General features: G+C 41.5%; 1 protein-coding gene across 1 annotated transcript in view; it reads right to left on the bottom strand.

Annotated features, from left to right (window-relative positions):
• Window positions 1–11,902: 11,902 nt before the first annotated feature.
• Window positions 11,903–24,177, bottom strand: part of LOC117942685 (rho guanine nucleotide exchange factor 10-like protein) — a 22,460-nt gene continuing 10,185 nt past the window's right edge. Inside the window, exons 4-6 of the mRNA XM_034868288.1 lie at window positions 19,625–19,796; window positions 14,154–14,276; window positions 11,903–13,238 (exon numbers count right to left, since the gene is read on the bottom strand). Coding sequence (XP_034724179.1) covers window positions 12,694–13,238; window positions 14,154–14,276; window positions 19,625–19,796 — 840 coding nt within the window. The 3' untranslated portion in view covers window positions 11,903–12,693. The remainder of the gene's footprint in view (window positions 13,239–14,153; window positions 14,277–19,624; window positions 19,797–24,177) is intronic.

Genomic DNA, 24,177 nt, shown 5'->3' with positions numbered 1-24,177 from the left:
GTAAAGTAGAAATATCAGAAAAATCTACTTGAGTACAGTAACGAAGTATTTGTACTTCGTTACTTCCCATCTCTGGACCAAAGGACATATTATCACACAAGTCAAAGACCAAAAGTTTGGGATTACACAAATGCAAGTTATACATTTTTTATTTATTACTACTTTAATAAAAAATACATAACCCTTGTGTTGTCTTCCCATCAAAACTGAAAATCAACACTTTTGTTGACGCTTTTATCAATGTTTTGAACTCTCTTACATTTTTGTCCCTTTTTTCAACACTTTTGATGCTTTTTTTTAATCTTTATCCCTTTTTTGACGTTTAACACTCCGTAACACTAACTTTTTGATTTTAGTTTTACAGTTATTTTTGGAATTTATGGTCAATAAACCTCCCTTATAGAAAATTATACCCAATGTTTGAGTTAGAAAAGATGAAATTAGGAATTGGTCTAAAATTAAAGGAATGGATGTTGATGGGTAATCACAGACTGAAATAAGAACTTTTAGTCAATACTATTTCAAAACCACTTCAATTTCTTTTGTTGAAATTCTATAAAATTGAATAAGACGCCAAAAACTACCCAACAAAATCCCCCCAAAGAGTGTTGTGTGGAATCAATAATGTTATTTGGGGTAATTAAAAAGAACTTGAATATAGGAAAACGGGTCAATTTGACCTAAGGACAACACGAGGGTCAATAAAGTGATGTTTGGCTATATCGGCACAAATTGAATTCCACATAATCTCGCCCTCACCAGAAACCCAAGACCATATTCTAAATCTAATAAATGACTGATGGAATAAATAGATGTTCTCCCTTAAGCTTGTTCAGCATGTGGAATTCCCATCTCCAGTATTGGCTTCCTGTCCATGGAGAGCCTTAAATTATGTTTTTGAAATGCTTTAACTGTCCCTGACAGCCTCTCGCGGAGCTTTTCATCTTTAATGAGCTTTAAACCTTAGACACATCAGCCAATTGGAAGTGGATACACATTCTTTCTCCAGCATTTATACGGTGCAAGGGTTACCTTCTACCTTCTGCCACCTGGTTTGTTGATATCACAATAAGATCCCCTCAGGGCCTAGGGTTTATTCTATTTAGCCACCTAATTTCCTGTGCTGGGATCCCTGCTGTGGAGTAATTCTGAGGCCCTAGCACAGTAACCTGTTTAGTTAAACTTGCTCCACATGCTGGGGTAATCCTGCATTAGTGATGAGACAAAAAAAAAAAAAAAAATCTGGCGAATACAGAGACACTTCATACTGTGACAGCAACATAATCACTTCAATAACCGGTGGTTCATTTGCCTGCATGGCCCATTTTAAATGGAGAATCTGACAACTACCCCAAGCGATGAAAAGAACAAGCCAGTCCCATCTGTCTCCAAACAAGGCAATCCAAACCTGGTCCTCAGAGACGCTCACTCTTTGCCTTTATTGTGTTTTGCCAGAAGCAGAGATGAAACCAACGGGCTATATGTATTTTGCTGACATTAATACTGTCTTTATACCTATCGCCACTATGTCCAAATGTGTCGGAATGTCTGTTCCGAGTGGCTGAGGAGTCTCCCTCAAAGGTGAGTGGGGGGGGGGGGGGGGGGGGGGGGGGGGGGGGGGGGGGGGATTGTATCACACCTTTTACTGGCTGAGCATATATTCGGGACATGATAGATGCCACTTCTCAAAGAAATAAAGTGAATACAAGTCTTCAAATATGACAAATTAAGGTAAGCATAAAAGCACTAAGCCATCGTAATACATAACTTTGTAAAATATGTCAGTCCAGTAATGCTTTGATAACGTAAATCGAGTTTTTTGGACGGCACCTATCCAAAACATGTAGTCTGTGTTTTAGACTTAGCACTAAATTGCAAAGAATTAGATTTTTCACTTCATACAGGGGGTGTCAAGATATACAGGTATTGACAAAAACAGTGATATTTAAAGGTGTAATATTACTATTGTGTTAATAATAAACATATTATATATAAACTTTAAATTTGATTATTTGAATAGCTTAGTAATCCCTCAAAGTTATTCTAGGATCAGATCAAATACTCTTCATCTCTCTTTCAGTTAAGGGGTCCTTGGCTTAAAAAACATTGAAGACCCCTGTTCTATAGGTATTACGGTAATGGAGCTCAGCGTTAGTTCATTCAGGAAGACTACCATGCTTCACAGTTCTCTCTCTCCCAACCAAGCGTTCACGCTTTAACCCTTGTGTTGTCTTCTGGTGACACTTTTCATCTGTGTTTTTAACTTTATCTTACATTTTTTGTCCCTTTTTTCAATACTTTTGATGCTTTTTTTCAATGTTTTTTTTCGTTGACGTTTTCAGCACGTAACACTAACTTGTTAACTTTAGTTTTTTTCAGTTAATTTTGGAATTTATGGTCAATAAACCTCAAGAGAAATTTACCTTGTTTTAACCCTTCCTGTCCAAATTGAGAAATCCAAACTTTTGTTGAGGCTTTTTTATAAATGTTTTAAACTTTTTCTCAATTTCTTGTCCCATTTTAAACACTTTTGACGCTTTTCTTCAATGTTTTTTCTTTTTTTTGTTTTTTTTTATGTTTCTTTTTTTTACTTTTTCAACACTACATAACACTAACTTAACTTTAGTTTTACAGTTCTTTTTGGAATTTATTGTCAATAAACCTCATTTACAGGAAATTATTCCCAATGTTTGAGTTAGAAAAGCAGAAATTAGGAATTATTTTGACTAAAATTAAAGGAATGGATGTTGATGGATAATCACAGACTGGAATAAGACAACTTTTACTCAATACTATTTCAAAACCACTGTTCATTAAACTGATTTCAGTCTTATATGAAGTCTCTCCTCATTGAAATATTGTTAGCGTGATTTTTTTGTACATTATACCTTTAACCATATTGTACAGCACCCAATTCTTCTTTTAGTTTCTCTGTTTGCTCATGACAAAATACTTCTTTTACATCCTGACATGAAATGTTACTATTTCAACAGGTAACATGAGATAATTTCAAGGTTAAATCTCATCATCTAAGTCACTACTGTAACGTTTTTTATGAACATGGTTTACATACCCTCGAAAATAAATCCTCCTCTTCACCTCAGATAATTGTCCAAGAACCTTTCTTTTTTGTCATTTAATTCACAATTTTTGGCAGTAAATCCCCTCAGATTTTAAATTTATGAAAATTATGAGTTACTACTAAATGTATTAAACTGTCCAGTATTTTGTCGTGTTGTTCCGTTAGTTTTTGTTCTGTTTCCTGTTTTACTTTGACAGTCTGGGTTTTCTGTTTTGTTGTGTCTAGTTTTACTTCCTGTGTTTCCCAGCGTCCAGCTTCCCTTACCCCTGGCGTTTTGCCGCCCTGACCCCACCTCAGTGACATGGCGGTCTCCGGCACCTGAAATCTGAGACTGCCCCTGAGTCTCCGCCTGGTCCCAGCCCACCTGACCCTTCGCCTACCCGGCCCTTGGGGGAGTTCAGCCTCGGCCGACCTGCTCGACCTCTAGAGGGGCCTTGCCCTCGCCGCTTGCCTTTGGAGATTGCCTCCTGAGGGGTACCACCTTCATCCTCCTGCTTGACCTCCAGAGGGGTACAACCTTCATCCTCCTGCTTGACCACCAGAGGGGTATCACAGCACCTCGGTTCCCGGGTGCCCACTGACCCCAACTCCAGAATGCCCACCAGTCCCTTTTCCCGGGTGCCCTCCATTCCCCAGCCCATGGACTGTTTGTTTTGCCCCCCTCCAGGACTCTCTACACCTCCCTGGGCTGTTTTTTGTTTGGTCTTTCGATTCAGCCCTCCTCCGGGTCCCCTTTGCCCTCCATGGGTTGTTTTTTGTTCCTATTTTGTTTTAGGCCATCTGGTCTCTGTCCCTTTGGGGAACTACACACATATTGTGCATGCTTCTGTTCTGTGATGCCATAGTTTGGTAGTCTGGTTTTCTGTCATGTTTGTGTTTGATGCCTCGTCTTGTCTAGTTATAGTTCCTGTCTCGTGTCTCTTCTGTTTCCTGTTTTATTTTGACAGTCTGAGTTTTCTGTTTTGTTGTGTCTAGGTTTACTTCCTGTTTCCCAGCCCTTGTGTCACCTGCCTCTTGTTTCCTCTTTACCCAGTGTATTTAGTCTTGGTGCTCCCCTTGTCCTTTATCAGATCATTGTAGTGTTTTCAGTCTGGATTGTGTGTCTCTTTATCGTCCCTGTTTGGTGTTCCTGGTTGCTGTTAATTCTGGTTTTGTTTGGACTTTCTTTTCTACTTGGACTTCTTCTTGCCGGCTTTTTCCAGGTCACCTTTTGCCTGCATATTGTTGGTTTGGAATTAAATTATTTTTATTATTATCCACTCCACTGCCTACCTTCTGTTTTTGGGTCCGCCATTCTCCGGAACCTAACATTAAAACAAGAATTCTCTGTGTGCCAGCCAACCGCTGTGACAATGTTGGATTTCAGGATCTCTCTCGGAGGAGTGAGGGGTATAAAAATAGAAACTGTCATCACTGGTTACTGTGAATGTCCACCCTATAAAACAGACAGCGGCTAAGCTGCCAAGCTTCTAGCAAAGCCAAGCCTCCTCTCCTCTTTTTATCAAGAGAGGGAGTGCATTTTGAATAAATATCATACCTGTCACTACTGATATTGATTTTCTATACCTTGGAAAAACTAAGAATGTTAACTGCTCAGTGTGTGTGTGTGGTTGTCAGCCCCTGATGCTTTTAAGAAAAAGTCCATTACTCAGTCCCACTGCCTATTTTTGCTTTGCAAAAATTGAAAATCAGGCCTGATGAGCTGGCGTCGGAGCCTTTTTTATACTTCACACGGGACTGACTCGCGCAATCAAACAACAATCAAGGCGCTGCGGCTCAGTGCAAACCATCTGTAACTGAATCACAGACATAGTACACTGTACATGCATAGTGAATCCATGACAAGATGGTTATATAACTTTCTCTTGCAGTCTAGCACTGTCTTGGGAACAGCAAGATAATACGAAACATGGCTGCGTTATTCACCATAATACAATGTAAATGTGTTTTAATAGCCTCCATATGTCATGCAGAGGAAAACAGCACTAAAGTATACTGTACATTTTTTTCCCCCAGGGGGGAAGAGAAGCAGGGGTGAGGAGGGATGGAGAAGGAGATGTTGAAGAAAAGGTTTAAAAAACAGCAAGTCAGAAAAGTAAGGAGTGAGAGCCAGAAGAAGACAAACTGCTGTGAGTGTGTGAGGTGGTGGGAGACATGGCTGTCTTTAACACAACAGGTCCCAAAATGAATCTTGTTCAGCGGGCCCTGTGAATACTTAGCTGCAGGTGATGCAAGTATTGCATGAGCGTGCCAAGATGAGATGCTGTTGTTTTTTGATGCCGAGTCACATTTTGATCCTCTGGTGAAACGCCGCCAGGCTAAAGCCACATTCAGCGTGTGAGTTACCTCTGAAATGTTCTCTGGCCGGCATCCAAATTCAACAAGGATGCAAAAAAAGGGGGAACGGAAAGACCGGACCTGAATGCTAACATTCTCATTTTGTTTGAATAGTCAGAGAAATGTTGGCATAAAGTGACTAGATTCACTACGGTACATAAAAAGAAATGTTATCTTCGCCGCAGAGGTCCCACTGAGATAGTAGCAGAGAGTTATCGCAATAGATATATGAATTGAAGGTCACCCTTCAAAGGCCCAAACAGTCTGAGAAAATAAAACACTGCAGGACAGAGAGAAGTGCAGAGCATGTAAAACTGGCATCTTTATACATATTACAGTAAATAAAAGCGGGGATAGGACTACAGGCTCTGAGACTTTATATGGATGTGTTTTGAGAAAATTGCCTATAAAACACTTCTCAGCTGTACTTTACCTATTATGATTTTACAAGCTGTAAAAAAAAATAAAAGAAATAATGTTGTATCCAAGGAAGGCGCAGGATAGGTAAGCGTTACAGAGATGCCACTGTTAAGGAGCACTACATTTATGTTGCAGTGCCTCTATGTGAATGGATATAATGGATGAAAACAGGAAGATAATAACTATTCAATGCAGGCACAATGTCACGCCATTAAGCCGACCCCTCTCCTAGGGGACAAGTTAAATAATGTACCGTGTTTAAATTTTCATTAATCTTTTGCATGATTAAAAGCTAGTGAATTAAACATAGGCTATCTGTGTGTGGCACTGAGAGCATTGTAAAAGACAGCTCTACACAAAGCACTGGGAGACTGAGCACTGAAGAGGCACGCGGGGAGTTTAGTCCTCACATCCAGAAGTTAGATGAACTGGAAAACAATATCATCTATTGAAATACATATTTTTTTTTATCACGTGAGACTTGACTTTGCCAGAGGAGATAGCTAAATGTGACACCAAGATGTGACCCAGTCCCCCTCTCTCCCTCTCTATCTCTCTCTGTAGGGCTGTGCGCTGGATGTTGACAGGCATCAGCTCCGAGAGTTGATGGAGGGCGATAACAACACCACCCGCGGCAGCCCTTATCCCCTGCATTCTCCGTATGCAAATCATTAGCTACTGCTGCCTTTGTTAAGCAAGGTTTGTACAGTGTGCTCTCCCTTCTTTATTATCCGTGCTGCCAAGCCCGCGGAAATGAAAAGCAATGCAAATATGGCCGGCTTTTACGAGTCGGGAGATAAAGCGAGGGAGACCTTCAAACCGCAACGCTTCATCCGCTTCAGTTTAGCCTTGACCGAGGCATGCAAATTATACCTGGGACGTAGGGGGGAGTGACGCCGGGAGCTGCACAGGCGCAAAGCTGGGGCTCGAGATAGGCAAATCTCTCCTGAAGCAGACTTAATTGGCAGAAAATGTATATAGAAAGGTTGAGGAAAAAGGGGTTTTGCTGAAGTCCCACCAGGAAGAAGAAGGGGTGGGGGGGGGGAAGCACACATATTTACACCCCCGTTTGACGGTGAAACGCTTGCGCAGCATTCCGGCCTTTCATTTTGTTCGTTTTGCTTCCAGGCGAGGATGGGTTCTAATGCTGACCCAGGTACAAGGCGCAATTCAGCACTGCTTTATCAGATCAGCGTTACATTCCCAATTCCCACTGGAGCTGTATGAAGGCTTTCTGGAGCTTCCTGTAGTGGTGTGATCATTATTGTGTTTGCGTAGCGGCTGCTCCCAGGATAACATCTACGATCCAATAAACATCGGGTAAATGAGAACTTGCCGCAAAACTGAAAAGAGTGCGAGTAAACAAAGCCTAGATTATACCCAGTCACAGAGGAAGAGGAAGGATATTAATGGCAGATGCCCATATCTTGTATTATGGATATCTAACGGAAGAATGAATGAAGACATCACAGAATTTTAATAAATAAAAAAAACAGCTGTGCTTCTTTGTGTTCTATAAAAAAATGTCATATGCAGCTGCTTGGAAGCCTCAGCTGGTTTTGATCAGTCTGTCATGAACCATAGTTATCTAAATGTTGCTAGACAAACCTGAACCTCCATCTGACTGATGAAGTCGATCACCTGTGGGATTCTTTTTTTTTTTTTAACCATAGACCTGTCCTGCAGGCTACTGCTGAGGCTGATTCCAGTGGATGTCCAGCCCGCTCCACTCGCCCTGTGCCCCCTTCATCTGACATTGTCAGCACCAAAGGAGGCTTTATGTGGCTTGACTGCTCCATGTAGAGTTAGGAGGAGGCTATTAATGTAACTTCCTGGTCAAAGGGCAACGGCACACATTGCCCCGATGACTGGTTATAAGGAAATGGCACAACGCTTCATTTCCTACCATGATGGATATGGATCTGTATTCTGTGTGTACTTCTTAGACACATGTCGAAAGAAAAGAAACACAGTGAGGGACAGAGACAGGGATGAAGAGACGCAGCGAACGTAGGGAGGGGGGGGGGGGGGGGGGGGGGGGGGGGGGGGGGGGGGGGGGGGGGTAGAGGTTCCCCTGTGTGTTTTCACCTGCAGTTTGAGCTCCCTCGTAAGGATCCCACTTGCCTCGCTGAAGTGTACCCTACCAGTGACGGCAAAAGCTGGTGGCACTCCACCTAGGATGAGTGGCATGGAGAGGCATAAAGGATATGGCAATACCATATCTGAATGCTTATTTGCTACATTTCACTCAAATACTGCACTCATAGAAAGTACAGTGTACCTATAATTGGTTAGAAATGTTAATTTAAGGACACTTAAGGCGGCTTTTTTCCCCCTAATTCTGTTATTGACTTTGTGGCTTAACAAAAATGGTTAATCCTATTTTTTAAAGGACATGACTTATTAAATGGATGCTCCTTTTGGCTTTAAGTGAGCATCGAATGGAAAAGGTACTCAAAATGTGAACTTATCTGTCCATGCAGCGAGATGATTTCACTTGACAAGCTTGCTTGATTTAAGATAAGAGTGTAAAGTTGAACACTTAAAAAGAGAAATTCACTCTTAACCCTCATTTTGAACCGTTTTTCTCTGTCAGTGTTCCCTTTAACTACCCCACATAACATGGTTGATTCCTAATTTCTGCTTTTCTAACTCTGACATTAGGTATAATTTTCTATAAATAAGGTTTATTGAACATAAATTCCCAAATTAACTGTAAAACTAAAGTTTATAAGTTAAAAAGTTAAAACAAGATAAATAGTCTAACACTTCTAAATCTAAGTTATTTTAATTCTTGGTAAGAACCAAATGATTTGCTACTCAACAAAAAGATTTGGGTTTTTTTTTCTTCTAAGGACCGGCTTCCAGCTGATGTGAAGGTGAGCTTATTGAAATTTGAATAACCAAACACCCAAAAAGTGAGCAGATAAATGATACCGTGCATCAAAGACAGGATTTCCTGTCGCAGAGTCTCAGAGAAGTAGCGGGCGGGTAACACCATTAGCATAATAATGCTGCTGCAGATGTTAAGTATATCTCTGAAACCTACTGGGCCTTTGACAACATCAACCGACATCATTCTTAATCAGTCATGTGAAAAAAAAACATCAAACTCATGTTTAAACATGTTTTTAATTTAGCATAAGCTTGTTAGACAATGTTTAGACACATACCATTAAAGTATTGTACCAAAGGGAAATAAGCACTGTTTCCACATGCATGTGGCATTATTAAAGAGGATCACCACCTGAATTAAAAATTGCAATCTGTTGACTCCATGGTCTAGGAAAGTCCAATCAATATTTGTGGAGAAGTAAGTCTCAAAATTGTCATCAAATATAAAGTCTTGAGCTCCCCCATGGACAATGAATGGAAGATTATATCCAAATGAGCTTTATTCTATTGTGGTGTTCTCACTTTTGTAACAGAAAATATAGCCAAATACTCAGATGGGGGCTCTAAGTGTCCATCTTGGATTTAGGTTTGACTATTTTAGGCAGTCTTAGACCATAGGAGCAACATGTCTGAATTTTAAAAAAAATGGGCGTCGTTCCCCTTTAAGTGTAAGTCTTTTTCTTAAAGGAGAATTCCGATTTATGACTCGTCTTTAGTAACCATACATTTGTAGGTTTGGCCATCATTTCAATCAGTTAATGTAGATCTGTACTCAGTTATCAGTGAGATATCGCTACAGTACAACAAAGGCTGACTGGGTAAGAGCCAAGCAGTCAGATGTGTGATCACACAGGTTGTAAACACGGCAACAGTTGTACAACATGCGGTAAAACTAAAGGTCAACACAGCCATCATAAGGGCGCAAATGCATCGTAGCACAGGGAAACTGTATGGTGGGGTGGGTCAGCTGAGCTGGGAAGCTGGTCTGTAGACTGCCACAGACAATTCTTTTTTATTTTTAAAGATTCATTTTTTGGCATTGTAGGCCTTTGTTTGATTAGACATGAAAGGGGGGGAGGGAGGGAGTGGGGATGACACGCGGCAAAGGGCCGAAAATGAAGCTGCAGCCTGTGCAGTGAGGACTAAGCTTCTGTACATGGGGCGCACGTTCTACCAGGTGAGCTACCCAGGAGCCCACAGCTGTATTTTTAAAGATTTTTTTGGGGCATTTTATCCCTTTATTGACAGGGCAGCTAAATACATGAATGGGGAGAAAGAGAGAGGGTGGGGGGCAATGGCGTGCAGCAAAGGGCTGCAGGTTTGGAGTCGAACCCGGGCCCGCAGCATAGTGTGGCGTAAACCTCTATGTATGGGTAAACCTCTATCTATGTATTATTATTTATTTTTTAAATAGGTCCGACAACCCAGGCTATTTGTTTATAGCCTTAGAGTCCTGCACCAGCCCAGGTTTGAATCCAACCTGTGGCCCTTTGCTGCGTGTCATCCCCCATCTCTCTCCCCATTACATGTCGATCCACTATAATAATGGGAAAAGCCGCCAAAAAATAATCAAAAAAACAAACAAAACCTGTATGACCATCTGAGTGTTTCTTATCTCACCTGACGCATTTCTTCAGGGAGGCCACCATGTTCCCAGATCCGGGTAAATAGCCCGTGGAGTACGTCTGATCACAAGTGACGGCCAAAAGATCCACTTGGTAATAAACGGGACTTCTCCTTTAACACCACAAGAAAACCTGTGCCTTATACAGTCTCACCTAAAACATCACAACTGTTGCAGAGTCCTCGTCACAAAACACGTTTCATTAGTACAGTAACGGTTCTAATTAGTAGTACAGTACGTTCATTCACAAGTATTAATATTCAGTGCATGGATAATACCTGTACACATGTAGTGTAAGCAAACGAAATGCATGTCAATGTCCATCAAAGGTCTCTATACTTTAGTGAAGTCGTAGATGCTCAGCGGATCAGCTTGTGAAACTCGATGCCGTCTCTATAGTAACCACGAGGTGTGATGTGAGATGTGATGAATCTCACATGAGTTAAGAGTTTTGCATTGCTGGCGTGACACTGAGCTTTACATGGTTGATGTGTGACTCTGGTTGACAGCAGGTTGTTTTTGAGCGCGTTAGAACTTCAGTTGGGAGAAGGAAAAGAACAAGGGAAGACAAACCTCAGGGAAATCCAAAACATGAACTTAACGCTTGCTCTGTGATGAAAGGATAAGATGAGATTCCATGCGTGGTGGAAGAGCCAAGTGAAGGTAGAGGAGGAGGAAAAAGTTATATTCCATTACCTTCGCCGTCGGTTCATTGAAAATCCTCAAAGCCACGTTGGTATTTAGGTCCTTGCATGGCTTCCACCTCTTGTTTCAACACACTTTGAAAGATATGTACTCTGAAGTACTTGTCTGCAAGACAAGGCTGCCAATGCTGTAGTGTGAAGGTCACAATATTCCACACAGTACCACTGAACGATTCTCATATCATACCACTCCTGGTGTTGTATTTCTAAAGTAAAAGCCAAAAGACAATGCGTGTTCATATCATTAAAGGTGGTTAAAATCATCAGCTGAAGACATGAGAATCACCAAAACTGGAGATGTGAGCTTCCCGCCCGACAACAATCTGTTTACGTGCATCCTCATATCTTGATAATAACATATTATTTTATTACTTTGCATTAAACTCCAAATATTTGCCAAATATTAACATGAAAAAGGTTTACATGATTTAGTGTCCTGGCTGATACATCAGCGCATGTTAATTGTAATACAGACGTATGCTATGTATGTCTTTTACCATCTTCAATCAAATCATAATGTATATTACTGAACATGTGCCCTTTTATTTCATCATTCGTTTGTAGAGTCTTGCTTTTGATCCATTACTGGCTAATGTGAGCTGTGTTAAAACCCTGTGCGCGCATCTGTTTCATCTAGCTGATGGATGACGGCGTTTAATGAAACAGATATCTGGAATTTACAGTACTTGGGCAAGATAAAACTCTGAAATGTGGGACCAAGAAGGTTCTTTTCCTCAAAATATATCTGTAATGATTACAGGACGTCTACAGTGCAAATACGGATGCTGTAGAGCAGAGCGATAACATCTTTGACTCTTGTCACCTTTCTTTTAGAAGTTTTGCAGCCAGTCTGTACTACCTTAATTCTCCTCAATCAAGGCATGGTAAGCTCTTGGAAGAAACTAATTTTCAATAGCCAAGAATTGTTTTTGCAACAGCTGCATTAAAACAGGAAATATTAAATCCTTTTTTGTTCTTTTTAAGAGAGCACAGTGTCAATTTGGAGACACAATAGAAGGTATCGCACATTCACATTGTATGGGATGAGAGAAAGGCTGGCTAAGAGCTAATAAAGTGATGCTAATGTGCATTTTGATGCTGTGGAAGTCCCCAGCTTTCAGCTGGATACAGATGGGATCGCTCCCACAGGACCAAATAAAAAATGTCCATCTCTGACTCGGCAGAGCATGGCAGATTCAACAAAGCCTGCCTCTCAAAGGCGTGCTGTCCGTGGCCGCTCACATACACAATTCCTTCCACGTGAAATAAATGTGGCGGAGCCCACGGCGCGATGATGAGGTTGAATCGAGGCATATCAATCGTAACAAAGGCAGGATGAGGAAAGCAGATCAAAACAATCACTCACGACTAATCAGTGCCTCTGCCACTGCTGGGAAGACGATGACGCACGTTCAAAGCATCGTATGGGCTGACACTACCGCTGGTAAACAGGGCGTTTTACCTTCCTCATTCCACTAAATCTTAACCTGTCAAGATCTGTAATGGTGGCAAGACCTTCACATCCTACAGTACATGTTATTCAAATCCCTTGAATATATGGACCGGGTGAGTCAAGGCTATGCTGGGTAGACATCTATAAATACCCATCACCTTGCCGTATATTTTCCATATCACACTGTCAGTGGGAGCTGCCATACCATAAGAATATTCTCTAAACCCTCGCCACTTGTCCTAGTACCTGTTGCCGCCCCTTCCTTCAGTCTACGGAAGCCCTTGCCTCCAGAGATAACCGCTGCAGAGATCACCCTGTCCCTGCGCCCCCCGTCCCTCTCGCAAGGACGTCCCCGGACCCACATTTCTGGGTCGTCGCTCAGCTCGTAGATGGATCCATCTTCCACGCTGTGCTCCAGGGACTCCAGGGAGGAGTCCGAGGCCTCGTCGCCGAGCGCTGTCAACGGCCGCCCGGGCAGTCCCGACGTCGAGCGCAGCTTGTACTGCAGCAGGACGCCGCGTCCTTTGCCTCGGCCCTCCCCCTGGTAGGACTGCTGCAGGGATTCCTGGGAGGAGGTGTCGCTGCGGTCCTCGCCTCCGAAGGCGGAGTCTGGGCCATCGGCGACAGAATCCCTCTTCAGCAGGTCAGGGGACAGAGTGCTGGTGGTGGCTACCAGGAAGTCCACTGGTCCACAGTGAGCATTTAGAGAGACCATTCCCTTTCCTGTAGGAGGCAGGCACACAGACATTTAGATGTCATCCGGAGGGACAAGTCATTGTCAGTTACATCACTTAACGGAGATTATTATGCAAGTCGCACTTTGAATTGAACTGAAAATGACTGGAAGCCTTTTTCATACAATATTTATTTCAAATTCTGTAGTATTGGTAGCTAAAGTTTGTGTTGTGTTTCAATCCTGTCTCCTAAAAAATTACATTCTGACGCATCAAAACTGCATTGTCAATTACGCTTGAAGAGCAATGTTTGTTCCTGCGACAGGTGCACATGGGGAGCTGGTCGCTGTTTTAAACAAGCGGTTAGCATTGTGAATTAAAACCAAACTGCTTTGGCTAGATTTCGAAAAAAGATTATGTCTGGGTAAAAATGACTGTGTTTGTTATGTAATTGAAGTTACGTACGTGAGGTACACATGTTACGTAAAACAAGTCATCGTTACAGGAAAAGCATTTCCATGGTTGTCCGCTTCCATAGGCACACTTTGATTACAAACACATTTTTGTAATATTTAATTGAGGATGCAGTTTTGTTGAATGGGAATGTAATTTCAAGGACACAGATTGTGTTTACATACTGTTTAAAGAACTAGCTTGGAATAAGATGGTCATAAAGTAATGTTTGTGCAAGTGGGAAACTAACGACCTCATTCACTCGGCATAATTAACAAAACGCTGGCAGGCAGTTTTTAAATTACCCTGCAACAATATATTTATATATATACATACATACACACACACACACACACATATAAACACACAGTATACAGTTGATATGTGTGTGGTAATTTTTGCACTGAGCGATTAGAAAAATGTGAAGTATGACCTTAATAATGGCCCGTGCAGAGTCATTTTCTATCATTAACAAACGCCTGAAGAGGCTGTTCCAACGTCTGAGCCATACCTGTTATTTTGGGGATGCCCTCCAGTTTGGGAACTGGAAGAGTGATAATTAAGCCTTGGGCAGTGCCCACCCACAACAGCCCCTGGCAAATTAGCAGACTCGTGACTCGCATGCTCTTTTGACCTGCAATGTAGAAAACAGTGACAGACAATTGATTTGAGTTTTCTTCACCAACCACTGTTACAGAATGACAGAAAGACTCAACACTACAACAGATTACAGGCTCTTTTGAAAAAATAATAGAGAACTCCCCTGTTGTGACTGGAAGAGTGAATTATGAACTCCCACTGAGTTTTGATTTGTATCACCAGTTATTCCAAAATGCTGTTCAGTCCTAGCATGATGTGTACAAAAAAATTAAAAATACTTTGAGTGTTGGTTTTCAGAGTTAGCTGTGGGTAAGGTGTAAGCTCTGTGATCAATCTGTATTTGACAAGCTTAACACATGCACAGCCACCTAGGGCTTTGGGTTAAATAAGATTATAATAAAATTGGATTTGTCTACATGCTATTGACCCAGTTGAAAGAAAAGGTCTCATAGAAGCACAACATAGGAAACAAGAATCGGTGAAGTTGGTTTTGTATGTCTCTGGTTGAGATCGGAGGGCTTTTGAAATATTGAGCTTAAACGTTTTTGTCTCTTACTTTAATGGCAAAATGGATACACAGGGAAGTTTGCTTTTTTTGGATGGATTAAACAGATTGACATCCTAAAGGTACTTTAAGTACTGAAATCATAGTCATTTCATTTTGGTAGATTAGATCAGTACTCTGATCAAGCCTGTGTGGGCATGTTCAGACAGTATGTGTCTGACAGCTTCATAATCTTTTTGTTAATTTTTGCTGGAACTGCTATGGCAGAGAAACTTAACATAAAATACCCATGTTATTATACTTTGTTTTAATAGAAATAATTGCTATAATAGTTATTAAAGGTGCTCTAATCGATGTTGGGTGACGTTACTTCTTGTTGACAAAACAGGACTTGGTTGTCTACAGAGACACCTTTTTTTTTTACAGTGTGTTCTGGGGACAAGCAGCTAGCAGATAGTGTGGATATGTTTTTTACAGTGTGTTCTGGGGATAGGAAGCTAGTAGATATTGAGGAGATGTTTATTACAGTGTGTTCTGGGACAGGCAGCTAGCAGATAGTGTGGGTATTCTTTACAATGCGTTCTGGGTACAGGCAGCTAGCAGATAGTGAGGAGATGTTTTTTACAGTGTGTTCTGGGGAAAGGCAGCTAGCAGATAGTGTGAATATGTTTTTTACAGTGTGTTCTGGGGACAGGCAGCTAGCAGATAGTGAGGAGATGTTTTTTACAGTGTGTTGTGGGGACAGGCAGCTAACAGATAGTGTGTCTATGGTTTACAGTGTGTTCTGGGGACAAGCAGCTAGCATATAGTGTGGATATGTTTTTTACAGTGTGTTCTGGGGACAAGCAGCTAGCATATAGTGTGGATATGTTTTTTACAGTGTGTTCTGGGGACAGGCAGCTACCAGACATTGAGGAGATGTTTTTTACAGTGTGTTCTGGGACAGGCAGCTAGCGGACATTGAGGAGATGTTTTTTACAGTGTGTTCTGGGACAGGCAGCTAGCGGACATTAAGGAGATGTTTTTTACAGTGTGTTCTGGGACAGGCAGCTAGCGGACATTGAGGAGATGTTTTTTACAGTGTGTTCTGGGGACAGGCAGCTAGCAGATAGTGAGGAGATGTTTGCTGTATGTGACAACAAATGTTGTAGCCTAAAACACACGTGACATCGCTTAGAGCAGCTTTAATAAAAAAGTTCTGATATTAGATACCTAAACGTGGCTTGGACCAGAAGTAAATTTAACAACATTCCTTCAGGTTACATATTTAGATTTATCAGATAGATCGGAGTAGAAAGACTTAGTTAACACTTTATTTGAAGTTCTCTACATAAGAGTGATATGACACTGTCACACATGAACACATGACACTAATGAGACCTGAACCCTAACCCTGACTTGTCATGACAAAACCAAATAACACTTACTAAAAGAAGCGTTACGTCATTAACGTTTATAATGTTTTATGACACGTTCGTGACAGTGTCCTGTCACTTTTATGTAGATACCTTAAAGTAATGTGTAACCATCAATTCCATTTTTGAAAGTTTGTACTTTCAGGTCATTAATTCAATTTCTGAGAGCGCATCTAGCTCATCATACTTTTACATTGGGAGTCTATGACTCGTCTTTAAACAAAGCTCTACAAAAAGAACACGTATTAACACACAAATGTGTTGACACTATTGCAAAAAGAGAGTTTGACCTTCTGCCCTCAATGTTTGTCAGCTCTGTGAGATATAGCAAGGTATTGGTGAAGAATTGTTCTCCTTCATTAATGTGACAAATGAAGTCATTTAGAGTGACTTTCTTTCCCCTTATAGAGTGTGTTGATAATCCTTGGGGTGAGCTTAGGCAGTGATTTTATTTAGATAAAGGTACATTTTTATTCGTCCTACAATGGATCATGATGCAAGTGTCAACATAACTTTTGTGTGGGAAGTTTTTCATTGCGGAACTGTTTTTGTAGCACCGCATTAGTGACGGGGAACGGATAATTGCACACTCTTATTATACATGCACATCCTTTGTTTTCCGCTTAACAAAAGGGGTGAAAAACACCGTTTATTGTGCATTTATTTTTACATTTCTTCTGTGGTACTTCGGCGCTTGGCTCCTATTGTGGCCTAGTTATCTATAGAACCATTTAGCATAATATCCATGGCAACAGTAACTTAATTACACCAGCACTCATGTGATCGCAACTAAGAGAATTTAACCGTTTGTTCTGTGTCATGCTCGGATGGTGACGATTTGCTACTAGTGGCTCAACAGAGTCCTTCGTTGTTTCCTTCCACAGTACGGAGCTGATGCTGTGGGTTGAAGAGGAAGTGGAGGCAGAGCTGTGGCGCCTGTTCAGCAAACAGAGAGCAGACGCCTCCAGGTGGAGAGACCTTGGAGGGTCACAGCAGTTGGTCAGGCCACGTCAAAAAAAGATAAAAAGAAGAAGAAAAAACGGTCTGCCACCTGCTCACATAGCCGGAGAGTCTATTTGTACTGTGGTTAGAGGGTATGAGTGAGAGAGTGATGCTCATGAACGCCCACTCCCGGGTAACCATGAAATCTGAATTCGGAAGACGTGGGCGCCAGGCATTGTCTTTAAGAACAGTGATAAAAAGGGATAATGACAAAGGCACTTGAGATTAAGGCGGTATAGCTTAACCTCGAGCAATCTTGCAACCTCCAAATGTTTTGCAGTGATGCACACTTTCTCCAGTGTGTAGTGGGTTTATCACGAAAGCTGGTATTTGCCTTGAAAAGACGATGTCTCTAAAGATAAATGTTTCCTTGTGATATGTCACCGAGGACTTTATTTTTGAATATTATGTCTTCACCCTAAGGATAGAACTATTAAAGGCATTAGTAGTGAAGAGATCAGCACTTTCCCTCCGCCTCAGAAAACTTCTGTTGTTTACTGCAACTGGAATTCCCCATTGTGTATATATCACATTAAGGGGAAAGGATTAGGGGGTATATCATTACTGCATGTCCTAGCATAAGTCAAGGAGAAACCTGGGGGAGCAGAGTCCCATTGATAGAGGGAAACTATCAGTATTTCAAGTGCAGTATCAGTGGCTGTCGAGTGTCGGGGGATCCTCTTTTCTCTTGTGAGCTCGACAAATCACAACTTAATTCAAAGATCCTCTTCCTTTTGTGGACCCTGAAGACATGAGCCGAGCAACTCTTGTTCTTTTCTCTCCCTGTAACTTCCCCCAGGGCCAAGCCTTGGGGGCACGCCCGCCTCCTTCGAATCTGCTGCATATTTCAAGGGTGAGCACAGGTGCAGGGTGAAAATGACCTCTGGGTCACCGGTTTTCTCCGGATACCACAGCCACAGGAGTCTCCTCTTCGAAAGAAAAAAAAAACAGAGAGAAGGAACTTTGATCTTAAAGAGAAAAAAGGTTGTTTTCATTTGTTGTTCTTTACTCAACTCACCAGAGAAAACCTAGTGAGACAAAGTGCCATCACAGCCCTGAATAAAAGATGATCCGATGTCTCAGATACCGCCTAATACGCTGGTATTGTTTTGGGGAAGTACTGGGGTTTATGCACCGATCCGATACCACGTAATAAAGGCCTAAAGAAAATCTACGTTAAAGTAGTTTATTTATGTTCTTTTCCCATTATTACTGACCGTCAAACTGGATGATAAAAGAAAGTTCTGTGGCGTTCATCGTTTGGGTTTGTTCATATTTCACAAAGAGTTTAACCTAAGCCAGACCAACAACATCCAATCCGTACATGGATAGTAGTATACAGTTGTTAAAACATAACAAAATATATATCCCACCGGTATCGGATCAGTACTCGGTATCAGCCGATACGCAAGTTCAGGTATCAGAATTTCTATCGGGGAGCAAAAAATGGTATTGCACCATTTCTATTCTAAATACATCGATCCCAGTCCGGTGTAACTCAATGAAAAAGACAAAATTACCTAAATCCAAATGCATTTATACCCATCCCTGGACCTCAAGATGATCTTCACATGGACTAAATGAGCTGAGGGCCCACATGCCACAGCCTCATGTTTGAAGCAAGCTGGCAATAAGTCACATGTGCTCAAATATCCCCATTAGACAGTTTGGGCATGCTTTGTTGCAATCTAATTTGTTTACCATAGTTCTTTTCTCAGAAAAAAAGGGGGAGAAAAAACACCCACACTGGCTGATAAATATTTCATCCATCATGAAAGAAGGCACACAGGAAGTAATAAGCTATCTGTGGCATCCTAACCGGACTGCAGAGAGAAGTTAAACGGGCTGTGAGAGGATTTAAAAGCACAGCGGATGAGATGAAACGGGGAGCGTCAAGGAGAAAGTGGGACAAAAAGAAAAGAAAATATTAACTCAAAGGGGAGGAAAGTGGAGAGGTACATGGAGAGAGAAAAAAAAGAGGTAAAATGGGCACGATACCATTGAAGCATGGACGTTTAAAGACAAGAGTGTTTCCATGGGAACCCTTTGTATGAAAATCTTTGGGGCTGCCATTTTACTGCTCCTTCATGACTTTATTTTCTTTTTCATTAATACCTAGCTCTCACCCCGTGGCTCTATTATGGTTTTGTGAAGGCCTGAGAAGGATACTTATTCAGGTCCGTCCCCACAGTGCAAGACCCAAAGAGCGACTTGGACAAGACCAGAATACCATTTTCTGGGGAGGAGCGCATCGTCAGTGTTCATGTAATACGTGCAAATTAAATCACATTTTGTGGTGGAATTTTGATACAATAAATTGTGATGAAGGAAAACTATTGTAGCTTGTTGCTGTTTTTTTAACACACACAAACACACACACACACACAAAAGGGTTTAAGCTGCTCAGCAGGATGGAGGTTGACCTCATGTTTATGGATGTTGAGAGTGATGCGTGTGTACCAGTGTTCAGCAGCGTTGAGCGTGCGGAGATGTTGATTTCCTGCAGAAGCTCCAGTGTTTCAGTCTGAAAGAGACGGATGGAGGAACCCTCGGAGAACGCCATCCACACCCCCCCGCCGGCACACGCCATGTGTGCCACGCTGATCATCGGGTCTGGGTGGACTTCAAACGTCTGTAATGGAAACAAGAATACTGTTACAGCTTACTTATTATTTTGTCTATGTCATGCCAAACAGCTGGCCCATCCCAATTGGGATTACAAGATACCGTTAACATAACATACACTGCCCGGTAATACAACATGTAATAATTATATCATTCAAAAAGAGCAAAAAACAGAAAGATTTACTACATTATAAAGTACTTCTATTCTTTTAAACAACATCTGATGTAACAGATACACTAAAATGAACTGCTAGAGTCAAAGCAGGAAATATGGGACACTGTTTTGTAGTCTCAAGACTACTTTAAGTGTTAAGTGTAAACCCTTTGTGTAAGTGTATTGTGAAAATATTTTGTTTATTAGTCGATAACCATTGGGATTATATCATGTCACGATGAGGTGAGTAGACGCTCGGTGGACTCGGTTGTTGCTTTTACACTTCTCTGTGACTAAAGTCCAACTGTGCCTCCTAATTTTGTAATTTGCAGAGTCACTGACACACGGGACTTACACTTGCATCATTCCCCTGGTTTCTATCTTTGAAAGAGCACAACGGAAAAAGGAGAGTTTCAGGCACACGGTCTTAATGAGTCGCTTGAAATAAATGCAATGAGCCTTATCATGGCAACACATGCCGCCCTGCGGTCCAAGGCGTGACAAGGGTTGGTTTGGGCATCATCCTGGAACTCATATCACTCTCAATGCACAAAGTGCATGAGGCTGGGCTCAGTTAGAGCGGGTGAGAAAAGATGGGGATGGGGATGGGAATGCACCCCCCCCCCCAAACCCAAACCCAAACCCCTGTGTACCGGCGGACAGGGATTATCACCTGTTTGTGTGCCCTTGCCAGTGGGTCCTCCGTTGTTTGAAATTAGGGAAAAGGAGAGAAGCCTTTGATGTGTTTTCTCTTTTAATTGACTCTTCAGCAGTGGGCGCCTGCTCCGCCAGGGAAACAGATATGCAATGCATCTCTTGGATTTTCAAGTGCAGCCATCAAGATCTTAGATATCCATAATAAAAAGGCACATTTCACCTTCAATAACCCATTGCGATTCACATACGCTGACAAGTTTGTCAAGGAAAAAAAAACAATCCTACTGTGTGGGATATGCTGAATAATTATCACTCATCATTAATTATCACCATAATTAATCATTATCAAACATGGTGGGTCTAAAAGGGACTTCCAGCGAATCAATGGCTGACACGCTGTAATTGTTGGATAACATCTTGCTTACCATATGGTTGAAACCACCTGGAAGGCACTCTGGGAAGCTAAATGTATATTACACTGGGATCCGCAGGAATCTCAACAAGTGCCTGAAAATGTATTGAGATCATTGATTTAAAGCTACAGTGTGTAGTTTCTGTCGCCGTGATGAGGTATTCTGAGTGATGAGAACAATACTATTGGTGCATCCCCTTGACGCAAGCCTTCAGTGATCACACACCACCCCCACTCATCCATCACACAGTTGCTAGTAGAGTGTGTGGTCAAATGAAGCTTCTTGAACCAGTGTCAGTGTTTATTTTCTGAGCCCACTACATGGCGCTTTCTGTTCAACAAAGGGTTGAAAACACACTGACTTGACATTCCTTTAACCTTTTATTTTTTATTAGAGAGCGCCATGTAGGGAGCTCAGAAAATAAAGACGGTGGTTCGCGAAGCTCCATTAGACCATCACTACCGTATAGTCCACATCCACAAAGGTCCACTCTTGCTACGTTACCGTGGACAATTGGACAGCTTTCACTCTTTTCGGTGAGATGTCCGTTACCTTCCGCTTTCTTTGTGTTGGAGTTTTAAACTCCGGTGGATTGCCTGCAGAGATCTAAGGACCGGGTATCCATAGTCCTCAGATCTCTGCAGGGTAAATGCAGACAGCTAGCTAGACTATCTGTCCTATTAGAGTTTTCTGTTGCACGACTAAAACAACTTTTAAACATACACGTTCCATTAAAACAAGTTTCTTCCTGAGGCTGTTTTGCAGCGATAGTTGTTTTTCCACCCATGACGATTGTGATTGGTTTAAAGAAATGCCAAAAAACCAGAGCCCGTTTTCCTCCTCCTCCTCCTTTACGACCCTCCAACACAGCACTGTGAAGGAAGGTCTGGCAAAGCGAGACTAGCATTTAACCTGTCAAATCAAGGACACAAAGGACTGGGAAAAAAAACCATGGAGTCTTCAGAAGAGGTAATTATCTTATAATTTTGATGTCCTCTTTGTTTCCAACGCTGATTGTTGATTGTCTTTTCTAAGCGGTGACGTAAAATGCAAGCGGCTGTGTGCAAATAACTACACCATTTTGTAAGGATAGCCATACTAGGAAATACAGAGTTTTGTTGAGCTGATAAATTTAACTAGCTTTGTGTCAACTCATTTGGCAACAGCTTGAATGTAACGGACATTCAATAATATAAAACAGTCATGCACTATAGCTTAACTGTTACATAGCATATAACATTTGTAAGATTTTTTTTTTTTTACACAAATCAATTCAAATGCCAAATAAAATTCTTCAAAATGTGAGATAGGCCAAACATGTTAAACGCTGGTAGCTCGGTCTCAAATACCAGATCGGTACAAGGTGTACTGTGCAACGGTTGCCCCCATCCAACAACCTGGTATTAGTCTGCTGAACCCAGCGCTGCTTCCAGAGATGAGGTGGTCGGTGAAGCTTGACAGTAGAAATGTGCCCTTTACACTTAACGCGGCAGTGTCACACTAACAGCATCCCCCCTCCACCAGCAGTGGGAAATAACAGCAGAGCTAAAGACACAAACACTACGCCTGCTCTGAACAGCTCATTAGTCCTTCATTATGGCCGGTGACAAGGTGCCAAGCGGACGTGTGAGTGATAGGAGACAACAGGTAGAAAAATAAATAAGTACTGGGAGGAGGAAGGAGGAAGGGCTGCCAGGTAGTATTTATCAAAGCCTGTGTGTCCTACTTTGTTAAAGTTAGGTTACGACTCAGACCTCGACAGAGTGATGGGTTCTGGGAAGCTCGGAACTAAGGCTAAGATTAGAATTTAGAAACTCAAAGAAAGTGGAGATGTGCCTAAAATCAGGACACAAATGTTGGGTTTGAACTGAAGTGATTTGTAAAAGCATGTAAAAAAAATCAATTCCAACCCACGATCCGCTCTCACTCCCATCCTTCCGGTCTATCTTTGGTTGTACCATCTACTGTAATAAAAATGAAAAAAAATAAAATAAAATGAATCGGTCAAACAAAGCAATACATTACTGTCGGATTCAGATCAGCCCAAACTAATTCCATAATTAGGTTGTTCCTGCTTTGAATCCTGCAGTTACCAAGCCCCTTTAGTTGGTCCGATGGGAATGTAAATAGGGTTTCTCACTTTGCAATTTAACTTTTTTGTACCCTTTTTTTGGTAGTAGTGAATCTGTTCAAATTGATCACCTGTTTTTTTTTCATGTCAAGAAATGGTGTCCTGGTTTACGAGGACACTGATGACCACAGTGTACTTAGTCTTGATTTACAGCGCTGTGGAGGAGGGTCTAGCTACTCCACACAGCAGGGATGGGAGAAAAACATGCTCTGGTTTATTGGCATTTCATTAAACCAATCAGAATCGTCATGGGTGGTGCTAAGTTCCGCAAGGAGCCTCTGTAATGTAACCTTGGGTGAGAAATTGTTTTGGTGGAACGTATACGTTTAAACGTTTCGAGAAGAGAGACAGATAGTCTAGCTAGCTGTCTGGATTCACCCTGCAGAGACCTGAGGAGCAGTTCAACGTAGTCCTCAGAAATCCACCGGAGTTTGGAATTCCAACACAAAGAAAGCAGAAGTAAACTGACATCTGTAAAAAAAGACATGCATCCGGCAGAATTTCCAATCCTGGAAGTGAAACATAGTTTTAGATATATCTATATCTAGACTATATAGACTATACGCAAGCAAGGTGTGCTAAGAACATGCTAATTAGTGAAAAAACAAACAATTGGGAGACAACAAGTAGTAATAGTGCTTTTTGGCCTGAGGGAGGTTCTTTTTTTGTTGATGTACATCTCCCGGCCACTGGGCCTGACTTAAGTTGCTCTAAATACACCCATGAGACAAATTAGAGCTACCAGGATCTAAACAACTATTGAATGGATTGCCATGAAATATGGTATCAACACTCCAGATTAAATGTAATAAACGTTGGTCATTCCCTGACATCTTGTAACATCATTAGGGTAAAAGTATCTTTGTCCAACACTTATTCTTAATGACCAACTACTTGCAAAAATAATTAAATTTGCATATATATATATATATATATATATATATGTATGTATGTATATGTATATACAGTGGTGTGAAAAAGTGTTTGCCCCCTTCCTCATTTCCTGTTCCTTTGCATGTTTGTCACACTTAAG

This window comes from Etheostoma cragini, chromosome 4 (assembly GCF_013103735.1).
Source record: "Etheostoma cragini isolate CJK2018 chromosome 4, CSU_Ecrag_1.0, whole genome shotgun sequence".
Taxonomy (NCBI): domain Eukaryota; kingdom Metazoa; phylum Chordata; class Actinopteri; order Perciformes; family Percidae; genus Etheostoma; species Etheostoma cragini.
The sequence above is the reverse complement of the archived record's forward strand: the minus strand, read 5'-3'. Positions and strand labels throughout refer to the sequence as shown.